The sequence below is a fragment of the Martes martes genome (assembly GCF_963455335.1).
Source record: "Martes martes genome assembly, chromosome: 6".
Lineage (NCBI taxonomy): Eukaryota > Metazoa > Chordata > Mammalia > Carnivora > Mustelidae > Martes > Martes martes.
Genome location: NC_137893.1, coordinates 120,450,116 through 120,467,815, shown reverse-complemented (window position 1 = coordinate 120,467,815; position 17,700 = coordinate 120,450,116). Strand labels below are relative to the sequence as shown.

Genomic DNA, 17,700 nt, shown 5'->3' with positions numbered 1-17,700 from the left:
GCTGTGTATCCGAGTCTGGAGTTTGTCAGAGAGGTCTGCAGTGAAGATATGAATTTGGGAGTCATCAGCACATAAATGCTATTTCAAGACATAAGACTGATGTCCTTTTAGCACACTGGCTAAAAAATTGGGGTGAAGGCTTGGCTGGAGTTGGTTTAAGAATGAATGACAGGGGGCACCTGGGTGGCTCAGTTGTTAAGCAGCTGCCCTCAGCTCAGGCCCTGATCCCAGAGTCCTGGGATTGAGCCTGCATCCGGCTCCCTGTTTGACAGCGGGGTGTCTGCTTCTCTCTCTCATTCCCCTTGCTTGTGTTCCCTCTCTCACTGTCTCTCTCTGTCAAATAAATAAATAAAATGCTTTTTAAAAAAGGAAAGAAAAAAGAATGACTGACAGGAGGGAAATTGGTGACAGTGAGGATGGGTAACTCTTCCAAGAAATTTTGCTGTGGTAGGAGACCAGGGAAAGGGGGACACGAGAATCATTTCAAATGCTTAGCAACTGCATCTCAACTATCTTAATGTGCCTCAGGATAAAATTCTTATCAGATTCTTGCGAATTTTCCGCCTCTCACTTTCCATAATGGACAGGCAGTCACTTAATTTAGTCACACCAGCTGAGGCACAGGTCGCCAAAACCATGCCTCTGCTCATCAGTTCACTGGGCCTGAGCTGTGCAACCTCTCCTCAAACTTGGCTAAATCCTGACTAGTTCTTCACATTTCTTAATAAGATCCGCGTTTTTCTAGAAGCATTCCTGAACCTCCCCGGCAGGATCTGATTTTATTCCTCTACTTTCATAATATATCGTGGATATCTCTCACGCCTTCGAAACATAGTTTTCGAATGATTTGCTGAACGGGTAGTAGGTCTGATTGGAGCACAGTAATACGAGAGACAAAGGAGGGTACTAGTACATTTCGTAGAATGAAACCCATTGTGAAGGGAATACAAACTGCCAATAATATCAGATATACAAATATATTCATAAAAAATTACAGGTTATAAAATTAAATGTGTTAGTCACTGGTTGCCGATATGTTGATGAAGAGGTCATTCCTATCCTATCTTTATTCAAATGATTTGCATGTATTATGCAAATAAGTAGAACTAGCAAAAGAATGCCTACACTGCATGGGGCCGACGACACCCTCCCCTGCACCCCAGGATTGGCCTGTCTATCCACTTCATTTGCATGACGTGATTTAATAACTAGAAGGCCCCGCCTCTCTGATGCTTTCACCTCTCGCGAATGGACGCGTGAGTCGGGACTCTTCCCTCGTTGCGTAAGCTCCGCCCCCCGGCAGCTAATCCCTTCCGCCCCGAGCTCTCTCTCCATCTCCTTTGCTGAAAGCGCTGCCAGTCTTCCATCGTTTGGTTCCACTCTTGGCGTCCCTACGTCTCTCCGCTCCCATCTTTCCACGAACGCACGACGCACGCTCCGCCCCTTCCCCCCCACGCATTCGTCGTGCAAATCCTGCGCCGTAACCGCCCGGCGGACGGTCACCGCATTCCCGCCCCTCTACGCGTCTTAACGGCCGACGCCGGGGGCGCGTCTCTTTAGCCAACCGGCATCCTAGCGCCTGAAAGTCCCTCCTCTTTATGCAAATAACCTATGGCTGATCTGCACACCCTGCTTTTTTTTTTCAAATAAGGACAGCCCTCGAAGTAAAGAGGGATAGGGTAGAAGGTGCCCCGCCCTTTATGCAAATAAGGGGGCGTGTCATACGCTGAGGGAGGCGGGAGGGGGGGTGCTCCCGGGGGCGGCGGTTGCCCGGATGGGCCGTTAGTCGGAGCCTAGCCGCGGAGTGAGCGAGGGAGACGGGAGGAGCCGAGCCCGGCGCCATCCGCCGCCATCCGCCCCCGCCCCACCGCCATCCCACCTCGGGGACCCCCTAGGCCCCGGTCCCGGACCCCCGCGCACCCGGCCAGGTGAGTCTGGGGAGCCGAGTGCTAACACTCTTTTCGGCGCGGGAGCGGCGGTGGTGGCGGCGGCGGCGGCGGTGGCGGGCCGGCGGCGGGGGGGTGGGGGGGTGGAGAAGCTGCCATTAGCCGCCGCCATTTTGTCCTCCTGCTGCCGGGGCCTGCCTGCCCCTCCCCCTCTGATACCCCCGCTTGGTACCCGGACCTCCAACCCCTCACGCAGAGTCTGTGGCGTGCCCTTAACCACCCACATTCCTGGCTTCATGGGGCGACCCCCTCCTCTGGGCCCTGAGCTCCCCACCCTCAGCTGCGCTCTTGGCCTCTTCACCCCTATCTGTGGGTCCCCTTCCCCGCCGCCACTCTGGGGTGGGCCGCGCCCGCGGATCCTCGGAGAGTCTCCTTTCCTCCATATTGGGCCACCCTCCCATCCACCCAGTACTTGGGTTCCCCTTTCTTGACGCCCCTCTTCGCGTCGAGTCACTCCCACCCTGGAACCCTGCTTTTATTCTACATCTTTGCATTCTATGTTCCTCAGTCTTTCTGTGCTTTTTCATTTTTCCTGTTTCCTTTCTCTGTCTCACCCCCCCCCCTTTTTTTCTTGGGTGTCTTGACATTGCCCTCTTACTTTGCTCTGTATCTTTTCTTTACCATTTCTGGTTAAGTGTATTATTTTCCACCTCCTTTCATGTTGACCCTTTCTTATTAGTGTTGCTCCAGTATTTGTCTATCCCCTTTTCCTTCATGTATTTATTTTTCAAAGATTGGAGTCTTTAAACACCTATAGCGCAAACCCGCTCCTTTATTTTACCTGTCTAAAAGTTTTCCTTGGTTTTATCCTGATTTTACTCAGTTTTTTTTATCTCGGGTCTGCCTGGATTTCCCACCACCTCCCATTTCTTTCCTGTACGCCATTCCTTCCTACAAATGAATGCCTGGTCACTCAGGAACCCACTGACGATGCAGAGTTTGGCCTGCTTGGGGAGGAAGGGATATTGGGAAAAGAAACGACTGCTGATGAACATTCTTACTGAGGGGAGGGGAGGAAAATGAAGTTCATCTGGCTTTGGCCCCATGGTTACAGAGTGTGCTGGAGGTGGCTCCGTAATGTTTTGTTTTTCTCACATCTGCATAGGGTAAGCAGAGCCCACCAGTGTTTTCATCTGGAGACCAGATTTTTTTTCCAGGAGCTGGGATGGGGGCAAGTATAGGGAAAAAATGGGATGAGTATTCCAAATAACTAGGGGTTTTGTAGCTTGGGAGTATGTAGAGCCCCAATTCCATGAGGAATTATCTGGCACCAGCCCCCAGTCTGGCTGAGCAAGCTCATAAAATCGTTAAACTCCCAGCATACCTTCGTGTAAACCTCCCCAGATGGGAGTGAGGCTGCTGGGAAAGGAACCTGGGGCACAGTTAGGGAGCTGGTGTCTAATAAGTCAGGGATTTAAAGCTCTGTTCCTTGCAGGATGGAGCTGTATGTCTCTTTCTGGTTGTCTCTGGGGCTGGGGCTTGCCGTGTTTTATCATACGTTTCTGGAATGCTTTTTGTGGAGGGAGGTTCTTACTTAGGATAATGAAGAAGTGACTACTTTTATGATAGACTGGCACAAAAGGAAGTGTGTGCCTACTACCAGAAGGATACTAGATTTTTTATTTAGATTCCCTTGGCAAGAGGTGTCTGGGGGAAAGAGGGACCATGGCATTTGGGCTCTGTGGGAGTTGCTTAAAGGGATGGGAGAGTATGAACAGGCTAGAGAAAAAGACATCAGAGGGCCAAGTATCTGGGCCCCTAGTGAAAATGCAAATGAGCGTCTAGGTTTCTCTTGGAGTCAGTAAAGGGAGCAGAGACTGAAACACTTGGTGTGTGGCCCACAGGCTCCGGCACGTTTTGGGGGAGGTGCCTGCAGGACCCAACGTACTCAATGAGCTTCCAGCGCAATGTCCGATCGCTCGGGGCCGACTGCCAAGGGGAAGGATGGAAAGAAGTATTCCTCGCTCAACCTGTTTGATACATATAAGGGCAAGTCCTTAGAGATCCAGAAACCTGCTGGTGAGGGTCCTGCCAAGATGTTCCTAATTCCTAGAGTCTGGGCATGAATGGGGCATACATTTTAGAGCTCTTTGAAGGGAAATTGTTATAGCCAAGTATTAAAAGACTACAGGAACACTAGATACTTCCTAGCTTTATCTTGGGTCCCACAGGGAACATTGGGCTTTGGATGAACACCAGTAACCCTCCTACAAAGGCGTGTCTGTAGTTCCCTGTCTTTGGACACGTAAGAACTGGAGGCAAAAAAATGTGGACTTGGAGAAGTCTGGGGCCAGCTTGCTCCCTGCAGGCTCAAGATGAACCATCCAACAAAGAAGCATCAACTGTAATGCGTCTTAGTGTTTACAGTGGAATTTTAGAGATTGCTGAGGGCAAAGGAAGGAATAGTTTCTTTAAAAAAGTTTGATAATAAGACATTAAGGTGGTACAAATGGGGCCTAGGGTAGGAAGCTGTCTGATTGTCTATGTGGGGCGTTCTTCACCCTCCTATCTTTTCTCCAGTTGCCCCTCGCCATGGCCTGCAGAGTCTTGGGAAAGTTGCCATTGCCCGGCGTATGCCACCCCCAGCCAACCTTCCAAGCCTGAAAGCCGAGAACAAAGGCAATGACCCCAACGTCTCACTAGTGCCGAAAGACGGAACAGGATGGGCAAGCAAACAGGAGCAGTCCGACCCCAAGAGGTAGACAGAGGTCTGGGGGACCTAGAGTAATGACTATCTTAACTTTGAACTTTAGGAGTGGGTTGGGGCTTGGTCTAGCCCAGACACATAAGATCCAGAGACCGAGGGAAGCCTCTTGGTTATTCCAGGGCCCTTTAGTTAGAGGACTAAGGAATGACACTTTTACCTTTCTGTGAGGTGGAAGGAAGGGATCAGCAAACAGATGACAGCCTACACGGGGGCGACTAAATTATAGTATTTTGTTGCAAGTACTTGTAAATAGTAACAGATGGGTTTGGGTTCACTTCCTGTCCTCTATCAGTGGGACAAGTAGTGGAGGCATCTCAGGTCCTGGATAACCTTCCCGTCCTACCATTTCCTTAGTTCCGATGCCTCAACCGCTCAGCCGCCGGAATCGCAGCCACTGCCGGCTTCACAGACGCCTGCCTCCAACCAACAGAAACGACCCCCAGCAGCCCCCGAGGTGTGTGAAGAACTAGGTGGTATTGAATGGCTGGGAGCAAGAATGGCTTGTAGTTCCACCACTCACATCACCATTTATTATTTCTCTGCTTCCCCAGAACACTCCTTCGGTTCCAAGCGGGGTAAAGTCCTGGGCACAAGCCAGCGTCACCCATGGAGCACATGGAGATGGTGAGTGCAGGGCTGCTTGGGGAGCATGTTCTGTTCCCTGTGGTAGGTAGGAGCCCTGCACTATACCTTTAGCGAAGTGTTCTTTGGTTCTCTGGCTAAATTTTGGGCCCCATATTAGGTTTCACAGGCCACATGAGCAAGTTCATTTCTGTCTTAACGCAAGGTCGGGGGGGTGTCCCAGAACTGACCTTGTTTATTGGGGAATGGGTACGCAGTGTATAGGGGGTGAGTTTGAAAGCAGGAATTTGATAATCTGGTACTATCAGAGCCTTCGAGTTTTGTGGTACATTCTCAGTAAATACGGGGTTTTTTTGGTATTTTTTGGTCTGCTACTCTGAACCCCAACAGGTGGAAGGGCATCAAGCCTACTGTCACGATTCTCTCGAGAGGAATTTCCGACCCTGCAGGCGGCTGGCGACCAGGACAAGGCTGCCAAGGAAAGGGAGTCTGCCGAACAGTCGTCTGGGCCCGGACCAAGCCTCCGCCCCCAAAGTGAGTTGTTAACATTTGTGAGTTGGGTGGGTGAGTGAGTGGTTGGTTATATTTTGTCCAGAACAGTACCTTATTCCATCTCAGGGCTAAGTTTTGGCTTATTCACCTTTTTCTCCATCATTTTTAGCTGTGTTCCTTCTTTGCTTTTTCCAAAATACAGATTCTACAACTTGGAGGGACGGAGGTGGGCGTGGCCCTGATGAGCTGGAGGGCCCAGACTCCAAACTTCATCACAGCCATGATCCCCGGGGGGCGCTACAGCCTTCGGGCCCACCCCAGTTCCCTCCCTACCGCGGAATGATGCCGCCCTTCGTGAGTTTATCTTGTTTTGGAGTGGTTGCACTTGAAGCTAGAGAGTTAGCAACTAGGACTGAGCCTTTGGAGGGGACAGAAAGAAAGCCGGGACCTATGACAGAGGGAAGGATGATAGGTTTAGGGAGTTGGTTGTATATTTGTTCCTCTAAGCATCTGCTCTTGGGCCATTTTGCAGATGTATCCCCCATATCTCCCGTTCCCTCCGCCCTATGGACCCCAGGGGCCTTACCGATACCCTACTCCTGATGGGCCCAGGTGAGTAATCCAGGTGTGGGTTTCTGGTTGGGGCAGGGGAAGCCTCTTAGGGAGATGGTCTTCTGGCCCAGAGGCTGAGTCTTGTATGTGGTTCTACAACATGCCATCTTCGACACTCTGTCTCCCATTTGTCTTTTCAACGCAGCCGTTTCCCCCGTGTGGCAGGCCCTCGAGGTTCAGGGCCGCCAATGCGCCTTGTAGAGCCTGTAGGTCGGCCTTCAATTCTTAAAGAGGATAACCTCAAAGAGTTTGACCAGTTGGACCAGGAGAATGATGATGGTTGGGCAGGTCAGTGCATATGAAGGATGAAGTTTTTTGATCTCAAAAGTCAAAATCTGATGAATAAATAGGGAATTGTGTGGGTGAAATTGTGTGGGAGAAAAGGAGACACTGAAGGGTAGGGGAAACAGATGGCGGAAAGCCAACTTCTGGTAAAGAACTGAGAGGTGTGGGAATGCCAGGACTCACAGTGTGGCTTCACGCAGAGAGGGGTTGGTGTTGGGAGTGCATTTGCACTCCATAATACCAGACCCTGTCCTGTGTTCCAGAAGTTAGCTGAGGTTGGAGAGCAGAATGCTTGGGATATCACTTTTTCCTTCTCTCCACAGGGGCCCACGAAGAGGTCGACTACACTGAAAAGCTCAAGTTCAGCGATGAGGAAGACGGGCGAGACTCTGATGAGGAGGGAGCTGAGGGCCAGTGAGTTGGGGGCTCAGTTTCTCTCACAGTAATATCCTCTTAAAGGAGCTGGTTTTCAGCTGATTTTAATTCCACTGTTGGTCTGCTCACAGCAAGGAGTCCCAATCACCTGCTGGTGAGGAACGGCCCCCTGAAGCAGATGGCAAAAAGGGCAACTCCCCCGGCAGCGAACCGCCCCCTCCCAAGACGGCCTGGGCAGAGACCTCTCGGCCTCCAGAGACAGAGCTGGGGCCTCCTGCCCCAAAGCCTCCCCCACCCCCACCTCACCGGGGCCCCGCCGGGAACTGGGGCCCCCCTGGGGACTACCCAGTGAGTGTCTACAATGAGGGGTTGAGAAGGGTCAGTTGTGGGAGATCAGTGTCAGCTGAGAAGTTGAAGCACTAGTGATAGAGGAAGCTGGGGGGAGGGTCAGGAATGGGCTCTAGGAAGTGTAAAGTAGTGGATCAGCTCTGAAAAGCATCCAGAGCATCTGTGGGACATCTTTGGTGTTATGGGAGCCTGGGTTAAAAGAAATGGGTTGCTGGGAGGAAGAACAAGGAGCCCTGGGTGTTCGGGTCTCTGAAAGGAGAGAGGAAACAAGATTAGGATGAGTTTGTCCCTACCCAAAGAGGCCATCAACCCAAGGCTGGTGCCTGCCCCCACAGCTAGAGACAGTTGGTCAGTCTGTGGAAAAGATAAGAAATCTGACGACTGACACCTCTGGTCCTGCCGGGTCTGCCCATTGACAGGATCGGGGGGGCCCTCCCTGCAAGCCCCCAGCACCCGAAGACGAGGATGAGGCCTGGCGGCAGCGGCGAAAACAATCTTCATCTGAGATCTCCCTGGCTGTGGAGCGGGCCCGGCGCCGACGAGAGGAGGAAGAGCGTCGCATGCAAGAGGAGCGCCGGGCAGCCTGCGCAGAAAAGCTCAAGCGACTTGATGAGAAGTTTGGGGCACCTGACAAGCGGCTCAAAGCAGAGCCTGCTGTCCCACCTGCTGCCCCTCCTGCCCCAGCTCCGCTACCTGCAGTCCCCAAAGAACTCTCTGCACCTCCAGCTCCTCCACCAGCACCAGCCCCAACACCAGAAAAAGAACCGGAAGAGCCAACACCGTCCCCTCCTGCCCAGTCGGTGCCCGCTCCAGGTGTGGCTCCAGCTCCCACGCTGGTGAGTGGTGGCGGCAGTACCAGCAGCACCAGCAGTGGCAGCTTTGAAGCCAGCCCAGGTACGGAAACGGGGATAGGGTACTCTAGGTGTCTTTTATTTCTGTTGGGGCTAAGGGCACAGGTGGTAAGGTTGGGAGGAAGTGAAGTAGAAGGCATGGTTTCAGTTTATCGGATGATCAGTGGTGGAAGAAAAAAGGGATTCCTTTGCTTGTATGGATATCTGAGGTAGGGGAGGTTTTACTGAGTTCCTAGTGAGCAGTGACCTCTTGCTTTCATGGTTTCCTGGGTAGTTCATGCCACCATCGTTGGCTCTTCTTTAGAGAGTGTGTTGGAGGTGAGAGCGGAGTTAGTGGGCTGTTGGTCACAGGTCTCGGGGGACCAGATCACCCTGATGATTATCTTTTTGTCAATGCAGTGGAACCCCAACTGCCCTCAAAAGAGGGTTCTGAACAACCAGAAGAAGTTCCCTCTCCTGCCACAACCCCAGCCCCAAAGGTGGAAACCAAGGGTGATGGGGTTGGTCCCACCCGGCAGCCCCCCAGCCAGGGCTTGGGCTACCCCAAATACCAGAAGTCGTTGCCACCTCGTTTCCAGCGGCAGCAGCAGGTGAGAGCCTTCTTTTCTTTCTCATAAGAGCGGTTTCCTTCCCTGGTTTTCACTTGTACCCAGTTCAGAAGGTGCCTTCCAGGTCCTACCATTGCTCTCTCTGGTACATCACCCTGGTGTCCATCTAGTCCTAGTATCTGTCATGTCTGTGTATTAACTTTGTTTCTGGGTTTATTTCCTTTCCTGCTAGGGGGGAGGCAGGGGCTTTGATGCCTCTCTCGTCCCCTCTGCTGTCCTTCACCAGGAGCAGCTTTTGAAGCAGCAGCAACAGCAGCAGTGGCAGCAGCATCAACAGGGTTCTGCCCCACCTGCTCCGGTCCCGCCGTCACCACCACAGCCTGTGACCATGGGGGCTGTGCCAGCTCCACAGGCTCCGCCACCACCCCCCAAGGCCCTATACCCAGGTGCTCTGGGCCGTCCCCCACCCATGCCCCCGATGAACTTTGATCCCCGCTGGATGATGATACCTCCTTACGTGGACCCCCGGCTCCTCCAGGGCCGGCCCCCTCTGGACTTCTATCCTCCTGGTGTGCATCCCTCTGGTAAGAGCCCTTGAGGGGGTGGGTGGGGGCACTGCAGTCCTGGGAAGCGGATGTCCTCATCTTGCTATGCGGATGAAGGGTCATGGGTGAAGGAGGGAGGGTATGTGCTTTAGTGTTGCTCAGAACGCTCTTTGTTTCAGGAATGGCTTTGGGAGAGAAACAGTGGGCTTCCGTTGGCCTGGATTTGTTTGGGGGGAATTCATCAATTCATTCATAGGGAAGCTGAGAGAATAAGATAATTCCTTTAGGAGAGTGTCAGGGTCAAGCCTGCAGGTAATAAGAGATGGAGGAGTTGATGTCGACGTGACTGACAGAAGTAGATTGGGGAGATGCTTCTTGAGCTGGAGGGCCTGTCACATAGGAAAGGGTTAGCTTTCTCATCCCTCTTGTTTTCTTAGGCTTAGTTCCCCGGGAGCGCTCAGACAGTGGGGGTTCAAGCTCAGAACCGTTTGAGCGCCATGCACCTCCCCTCTTACGGGAGCGGGGCACCCCACCAGTGGATCCAAAGTTGGCCTGGGTAGGAGATGTCTTCACCACCACACCCACTGATCCCCGCCCGCTTACCTCCCCACTGCGCCAGGCTGCCGATGAGGATGACAAGGGGATGCGGTGAGTCTGTAGTGAAAGTGGGTGCATTTGCCAGTGAAAGGACTTGGGTTAGGAGAAAGGTTCTTTGGATTAGTGGTGAGGTGACAGGAATAAATGTGAGAGGAGTGTCGGGGTGAGGGGTAATAGAATGTTTGTTTTCTCCACCAGGTTCTGCTTTTCCTCATTCTAAGTTACTTAATTTCTACTTTTCTGTATCTGTTCTTAGGAGTGAAACTCCTCCAGTACCTCCCCCGCCACCCTATCTGGCCAGTTACCCAGGCTTTCCTGAGAATGGAGCCACTGGGCCCCAGATCCCTCGCTTCCCTCTGGATGAACCACCTCCCCCAGGGCCCCGCCCACTCCCCTGGCCCCCAGGCAGCGATGAAGCCACTAAGATACAAGCTCCGCCACCCAAGAAGGAAACCCCCAAGGAGGAGGCTCCACAGCTGACGGGGCCAGAAGCTGGCCGAAAGCCTACCCGCGGAGTTGGAGGCCAAGGCCCCCCTCCACCTCGCAGAGAGAGCCGCACTGAGACCCGCTGGGGTCCTCGCCCAGGCAGCAGTCGTCGTGGGATCCCTCCAGAGGAACCAGGGGCTCCTCCCCGCCGGGCTGGGCCTATAAAGAAACCCCTACCACCTACGAAAGCTGAAGAGCTGCCTTCCAAGTCGCTGGAGCAAGGCGATGAAAGCCCCAAGCTTCCAAAGCCAGACCTCCTCAAGGCGGCAAAGGGGAAGATAGGGGTCCCCAAGGAGACCCCGCCCAGTGGGAATCTTTCCCCTGCCCCAAGGCTTCGAAGGGATTACTCCTATGAAAGAGTGGGTCCAGCCTCTTGCCGGGGCCGGGGCCGAGGTGAATATTTTGCCAGAGGGAGGGGTTTTCGGGGGACCTATGGGGGCCGGGGGCGGGGAGCCCGCAGCCGAGAGTTCCGTAGTTACCGAGAGTTCCGGGGAGACGATGGGCGTGGAGGTGGAGCAGGGGGACCAAACCATCCCCCTGCTCCCCGAGGCCGCACTGCCAGTGAGACAAGAAGCGAGGGTTCAGAGTACGAAGAAATCCCCAAGCGGCGTCGGCAGCGGGGCTCAGAAACGGGCAGTGAGACCCACGAGAGCGATCTGGCTCCCTCAGACAAGGAGGCTCCCCTGCCCAAGGACGGAGTGCTCACCCAAGTCCCTCTTGCTCCTCCACCATCGGGAGCCCCTCCTTCACCTGCCCCAGCCCGCTTTTCCACTGCCCGAGGCGGGCGTGTCTTCACTCCCAGAGGGGTGCCATCCCGCCGGGGGAGAGGGGGTGGGAGGCCCCCTCCACCCATTTGTCCAGGCTGGAGCCCTCCCACCAAGTCCCTGGCTCCCAAGAAGCCTCCAACAGCTGCATTGCCACCAAGTAAGGAGCCTTTGAAGGAGAAGCTGATCCCAGGGCCTCTGTCCCCCGTGGCCCGGGGAGGCAGCAGTGGAGGCAGCAACATGGGCATGGGTGTGGAAGATGGCGAGCGGCCCCGACGGAGACGACATGGGAGGGCTCAGCAGCAGGACAAACCGCCTCGGTTCCGGAGGTTGAAACAGGAACGGGAGAACGCTGCCAGAGGGGCTGAGGGCAAGCCCTCTTCCCTAGCCTTGCCAGCCCACACCTCTGGAGCAGAGGAGACACTCACGACAGTATCTGTGCCCCCACCCCCTCGCCGGGCAGCTGCCAAGTCTCCTGATCTGTCAAACCAGAACTCTGATCAAGCCAATGAGGAATGGGAAACTGCATCAGAGAGCAGCGACTTTGCCAGTGAGCGCCGGGGGGACAAGGAGGCTCCCCCACCTGCACTGCTGGCCCCCAAAGCTGTGGGAACTCCTGGGGGTGGTGGAGGTGGAACCGGACCAGGCCTCTCAGCCATGTCCCGTGGAGATCTGAGCCAGAGAGCCAAGGATTTGAGCAAGCGGAGCTTCTCGAGTCAGCGGCCTGGCATGGAAAGGCAGAATCGGCGCCCGGGCCCAGGCAGCAAGACTGGCAGTGGTGGCAGCAGCAGTGGCGGAGGTGGTGGGGGACCTGGAGGGAGGACCGGCCCAGGGCGAGGGGACAAGAGGAGCTGGCCCTCTCCCAAGAACCGGAGGTGGGTAGGGATGGGCTTTTGAGTTTATTTATTTTTTTTTAAAGATTTTGTTTATTTATTTGACAGAGATCACAAGTAGGCAGAGAGGCAGGCAGAGAGAGGAGGAAGCAGGCTCCCTGCTGAGCAGAGAGCCCAATGGGGGCTCGATCCCAGGACCATGGGATCATGACCTGAGCTGAAAGCAGAGGCTTTAACCCACTGAGCCAGCCAGGCACCCCTTGAGTTTATTTCTAAGGTTAAACCGTGGGGGAGGGAAGGCGGCCTGAAGGAAAGGGAAGTTGGGTGCCACGGCGTTTGAGGTCTAAGGGCATGGGCTGCTAGGCCCTGAACAGTCATGTCTAGGGGAGGTAACTGGAAAGTGATTACTGATTAAGTCAGGAGCATGCATGTATTTGTTTCTTTTTGCATGCATATAGAAATTTGTTAGATGTGCTCAGAGACACCTAAATTTTAATGGGGAAGAGGGAGAGGTTGAAAGTTTGGACTGGTAGGGAAAATGTTAAGAATTCTGGGAATATTGGAGCTGATGCTCTGTTTTCTTCAGCCGACCTCCTGAGGAGCGGCCCCCAGGGCTTCCTTTACCTCCCCCTCCACCCAGCAGTTCTGCTGTCTTCCGCTTGGACCAAGTTATCCACAGCAACCCTGCTGGCATCCAACAGGCTCTGGCCCAACTCAGCAGCCGCCAAGGGAGTGCAGCTGCACCAGGGGGGCACCCAAGGCCCAAGCCTGGGCCTCCCCAAACCCCTCAAGGCCCCTCCCCTCGGCCCCCAACCCGATACGATGCTCAGAGAGCCAACAACAACAACAGCGTCAGTTCAGGTAAGCTGGAGGGGCTATGGGTGGGAGCATCTCTATCCCCGGAGGTCAGGTGGCAGAGAGGAAGCATCTGGCCTGGGGGCCCTGATGTTGGGTGTCTGCACTGAGCAAGGGTGGAAGGATTGGGAGGTGGCTGATGGGAAAAGCTGAGGTCAGTGATAGAGCAGATGCTGATGGGATTTTCCCTTTTCCCTAGACCCCCACTTCGAGGAGCCAGGGCTGATGGTGAGGGGGGTGAATGGGACTCCCCAGGATTCTGCTGGCGTTAATTCCTTCCCCACAAAACGGCGGGAGCGGCCTTCCAGAAAACCAGAGCTGCTGCAGGAGGTGAGAGATTGGAGCTTGACAGTGGGCTTCATTGCTCTTATTCCTGAAGGTTCTCGTTACCTTTTTTCCATTTCCCTATTCTCATTATGTCCTCACTCCAAATTTTCAGTATTAATCACTGCTTGTCATCTTTTTTGCCCCATATTCGCCCAGCCTCTTCCAGTTCCCTGTTCACAGTTTATTAAAGTTTTATCTCTGGCCTTTCTCACTTTAAGGAATCTTTGCCGCCTTCTCATAGCTCTGGATTCTTGGGCCCAAAGCCCGAGGGCCCAGGCCCTCAGGGAGAGTGCAGAGACGCAGGCACAGAGGCCCTGAGCCCTCACATCTGGAACCGTTTACATACTGGTAAGTAAGCCTGAGGGTGGGAAAGGCTATGTCAGAGGGCTGAGAGGGCAGGGTGGTCTCAGGACAGTCTCTCACCTATGCTGTCTGGTGTTCTTTCCAGCCGCTAGCCGGAAGAGTTACCGGCCTGGCTCCATGGAGCCCTGGATGGAACCCCTGAGCCCTTTTGAGGATGTGGCTGGAACTGAGGTTCGTCCGGGCTGGGATTCTTCCCCATCTGTTCTGTGTTGTCTAGGGCTACTCCTGTAGTTCTTTCCTTTTTTCAGTTTGTGTGTTTGTAAGCATCAATGAGGTATTGGGGTGCTTTCTGCTGTGACTTAATTAACTGCTTCTCTACTCCTTGGTGCTTTTCTGCCGTGACTTAACTGTTTCTCTACTTCTTTCAGATGAGTCAGTCTGACAGTGGGGTGGACCTGAGTGGGGACTCTCAGGTGTCATCAGGTCCCTGCAGCCAGCGAAGTTCCCCTGATGGAGGACTCAAGGGGACAGCAGAGGGGCCTCCCAAGCGGCCTGGAGGTCCCTCACCCCTGAATGCTGTTCCTGGTGAGGGTACCCCTGGCTCTGAACCCTCTGAACCTCCTAGGAGACGGCCACCTGCTCCCCATGATGGTGACAGAAAGGTAAAAAGGTCAAGAAAAGATAAGAGGAATGTTTCTGGGATTCTGATCTTGATCATATATTTGTCTCCTTCCCTGTGCTTGTGTGTTGTGGGCATTCCTTCATTTGGGCTTCCTTTTACTTCCCCAACCCAGGAGCTGCCCCGGGAGCAGCCTCTGCCCCCTGGCCCCATTGGCACTGAACGATTGCAGCGGACAGACCGAGGCCCAGAGCCTGGCTCCCTCCGGCCATCCCATCGACCTGGCCCCCCAGTCCAGTTTGGCACCAGTGACAAGGTACGGCATGGGCAAGATCTGAGTATCTCGGGGTGGGTGGAGAGAAGGGAAGGACTGGAGGTGGGGTGTGGAGGATACACAAGTTGAGTCACAGGACGGTCTCCTCTTGTCACTGCCACAGGACTCGGACCTGCGTCTAGTGGTTGGAGACAGTTTAAAAGCAGAGAAAGAGCTAACCTCATCAGTCACTGAGGTGAGTGGGAGAATTTGGTGGAAAGACCTTCAGTTTCTGGAGAAAATAGCTGGGTGTGACCTGGATGTCTGGGAAGCTGATATTGCTCCTAATCAGATTTCTTTACAGGCCATCCCCATATCCCGAGACTGGGAGCTGCTCCCCAGTTCTTCTGTCTCAGCTGAGCCACAATCGAAGAACCTGAGTTCTGGGCACTGTGGCCCAGAGCCCAGCTCCTCAGGCCAGCGCTTGTACCCTGAGGTCTTCTATGGCAGCCCTGGGCCTCCCAGTTCACAGGTAGGTCCTGCTTCCTGTCCCATGACCCCCTTCTGCCTGCTGTTCCTCACAGCCCAGCCTTTTCAATTTGTGTAGTTATAAACCATCATTATTTGTGATTTCGTTTTTCTCCTTGCTTTTACCATAGTAGGTGGGGCGGGCAATCTTTTCTTGACCAGAAAAACTGGAGCTATTCCAGCCTTGCCCTCCCGCAGGTCTCAGGGGGAGCCATAGATTCTCAGTTACATCCCAACAATGGAGGCTTCCGCCCTGGGACACCCTCCCTTCACCCTTACAGGTAAGACTAGATGCCTGTTGATCTCAGAAGGGAGGAGGGAACTGTGTTTCCTTGGGAGGGAAGGGGAAGACCTGTTTCAGAGGTACCAAAAGCTGGTAGACTTAGCTCAGAACGAATGAGTAAAAATGATTCTGGCTCCCTAACTCCTCCCCTGCACCTGTAATTTTTTTAATTAATTAATTTGTTTGTCTTCCGTCTCCAGATCACAGCCCCTGTACCTCCCCCCGGGCCCAGCGCCCCCCTCAGCACTGCTTTCTGGGGTAGCTGTCAAGGGCCAGTTTTTGGATTTCTCCGCACTGCAAGCAACAGAGCTGGGGAAGTTGCCAGCTGGAGGAATCCTGTACCCTCCACCTTCCTTCCTTTACTCTCCAGCTTTCTGTCCCAGCCCATTGCCCGATCCACCCTTGCTTCAGGTAAGAGGTGGGCAGGTGATGGGCTTCAGGAGTTGGAAGGGAGAGAATGCTTTTGGGAGAGTTGACACTGGTCCTGTGGTCCCTAACAGGTGCGCCAGGATCTGCCATCCCCCTCAGACTTTTATTCTACTCCTCTGCAACCTGGTGGCCAAAGTGGCTTCCTCCCCTCAGGGGCCCCTGCCCAGCAGGTACCTTTTGTCATGCTTCTTGCCCTTCATTCTATTTCTGTGACCAGCCTCTGGCTTATTTGTTTGTCTTAACGATATTTCTGCTTTTCTGACATTTTTCCCTACCATCCCCACCCCCACCCCCGCCCATATCTCTTACCATAGATGCTTCTACCCATGGTGGACTCACAGTTGCCTGTGGTGAACTTTGGCTCCCTGCCACCAGCGCCACCTCCTGCCCCACCACCCCTTTCTCTGTTACCTGTGGGCCCTGCTCTGCAGCCCACCAGCCTGGCTGTGCGGCCCCCACCTGCTCCTGCTACTCGGGTGCTGCCTTCACCTGCCAGACCTTTCCCCCCTAGCTTGGGACGAGCAGAGGTAAGGTACAAGAACCGAAGGGCTAGGGATCTCACAAGAGCTAGGGGTAGGGGTTCAGAATCTCAAGAGGAACTGGGTTGAGAGGCAGGAGGCTCATGAATTTTTTTCCTTCAGCTGCACCCAGTGGAACTAAAGCCGTTTCAGGATTATCGGAAACTGAACAGCAACCTTGGGGGACCCGGGCCGTCTCGTACTCCCCCAGCTGGAAGGCAAGAAGAGGGAGTGGGGATGCAGATTGCCCATCCTTAAGGGCTTGCTTTCTTAGGGGAGCAGGGAGCAGGTGTCATGCTTGCCTTAAACACCCTTCTTCCTGTAGGTCTTTCCCTGGCCTGAATTCCCGTATCAAGGCCCCGCCTTCTACCTACAGCGGTGTCTTCCGCACCCAGCGCATCGACCTCTACCAGCAGGTGAAGGGAGAGACCCCTGTGCCCCCAAGTCAAAATCTAAGAGTTACTGCTTGAGTTCCTGTCTTTCCATCCTTGGCTTCCCAGTGTGACTTACCCTTGCCTGTGTACTGTTCCCTAGGCCTCCCCACCAGATGCCCTGCGCTGGATGCCGAAGCCCTGGGAGCGGGCGGGGCCACCTTCTCGAGAGGGGCCTTCCCGACGGGCAGAGGAGCCTGGGTCCCGAGGAGACAAGGAGCCTGGGTTGCCCCCACCCCGCTGAGGGAGTTCCCCTTGCCCCCTACCCCCCGGGGCTTGTATATAGATTATAAATATATAAGGGGGAAAGGGGTGGGTGGGGAGGGGTCATGGGGCTGGGGCCTCACTTCCCCTCCACCCCCCTCCCCTGGTCCCCTATCCCTGGGGCCGTTTGTTAAAAAAGAATAATAAAAGGATTAAAAAATTTTTCTGAAATGATTTTGGGGATGGGTTGGTTGTTTGCAGTCTCTCGTTAACAGTACAGTGCCCAGGGATCTGTGGAGTGGTTCTAGGAAATTTAATCCTGGTGATCTGTTGTAATAAGCTACCTCAAAATTTGACCACTCAATTACATATTTAAGTCTTATGGGCTGGGAGTTAAGAGCTGGCCTCCTCTGGCCAAATCCATTTCTGGGCCAGTGTGTGAGGTCTGTTGGCTTCCAGTCGAGCTGACAGCTGGGTTGCTCCCATGTGTCGGGGGCTTCTGGTGGTACAACCCCACTGGATTGTCAGCCAGTGTCTCTGGCTTGTCCTGCAAGACAGCAGAGTCATGAGACTTCTTATGTCCCTGAGTTAAGTGTCCCAAGAGGTCATGGTGGAAGCTGTGAAGTATGTGGCCTGGCCTTAGCACATCTTCGACCACGTTCTATTGGTCCAGCACCAAGTTACCAAACACGGAGGGGTCTGCAACTGCATCTGAGTAGCAAGGAATTTGCAGCCTCGTATCATTTTGGTCCCTGGTACCGACTTGAGAGCACATGCCTTTGAAGCTGTCTTGGGGACTCCATGTTCAAGCACATGAACAGGAGGCCCATGGAACCTGGGATGAGTGCCACCACTGTCAGACTTCGCTAGTCATGCTAAGACTGTATTTCAGGTCTGCAGTTGCCTGGAGACTGAATGTTTTTTTTACCAGATAGTTTGAGAGCCCGATGCCAGCCTAGAAATAGGTTTTGTCCATCTC

General features: G+C 54.0%; 1 protein-coding gene across 1 annotated transcript; it reads left to right on the top strand.

Annotated features, from left to right (window-relative positions):
* The first annotated feature begins 1,788 nt into the window (after positions 1-1,788).
* Positions 1,789-16,962, top strand: PRRC2A (proline rich coiled-coil 2A). Its single transcript, XM_080805553.1, has 31 exons — positions 1,789-1,928; positions 3,791-3,965; positions 4,467-4,644; positions 5,008-5,107; positions 5,205-5,277; positions 5,626-5,769; positions 5,930-6,081; positions 6,260-6,339; positions 6,485-6,627; positions 6,948-7,038; positions 7,131-7,347; positions 7,767-8,241; positions 8,598-8,788; positions 9,033-9,330; positions 9,729-9,939; positions 10,145-12,013; positions 12,558-12,832; positions 13,026-13,156; positions 13,372-13,501; positions 13,602-13,687; positions 13,885-14,118; positions 14,251-14,391; positions 14,513-14,584; positions 14,693-14,860; positions 15,055-15,137; positions 15,340-15,550; positions 15,640-15,738; positions 15,883-16,095; positions 16,210-16,304; positions 16,412-16,502; positions 16,621-16,962. Exons 2-31 carry the CDS (start codon positions 3,854-3,856, stop codon positions 16,759-16,761), a joined length of 6,504 nt encoding a protein of 2,167 aa, XP_080661679.1. The 5' UTR covers positions 1,789-1,928; positions 3,791-3,853; the 3' UTR covers positions 16,762-16,962.
* Positions 16,963-17,700: the final 738 nt, after the last annotated feature.

Bases quoted from the DNA above. Each gene is read 5' to 3' on its own strand.
- PRRC2A (XM_080805553.1), top strand. From the start codon at position 3,854: ATGTCCGATCGCTCGGGGCCGACTGCCAAGGGGAAGGATGGAAAGAAG. The intron at 5,278-5,625 runs GTGAGTGCAGGG...GAACCCCAACAG, and splicing joins CCATGGAGCACATGGAGATG to GTGGAAGGGCATCAAGCCTA. The intron at 13,157-13,371 runs GTGAGAGATTGG...TCTCACTTTAAG, and splicing joins AACCAGAGCTGCTGCAGGAG to GAATCTTTGCCGCCTTCTCA.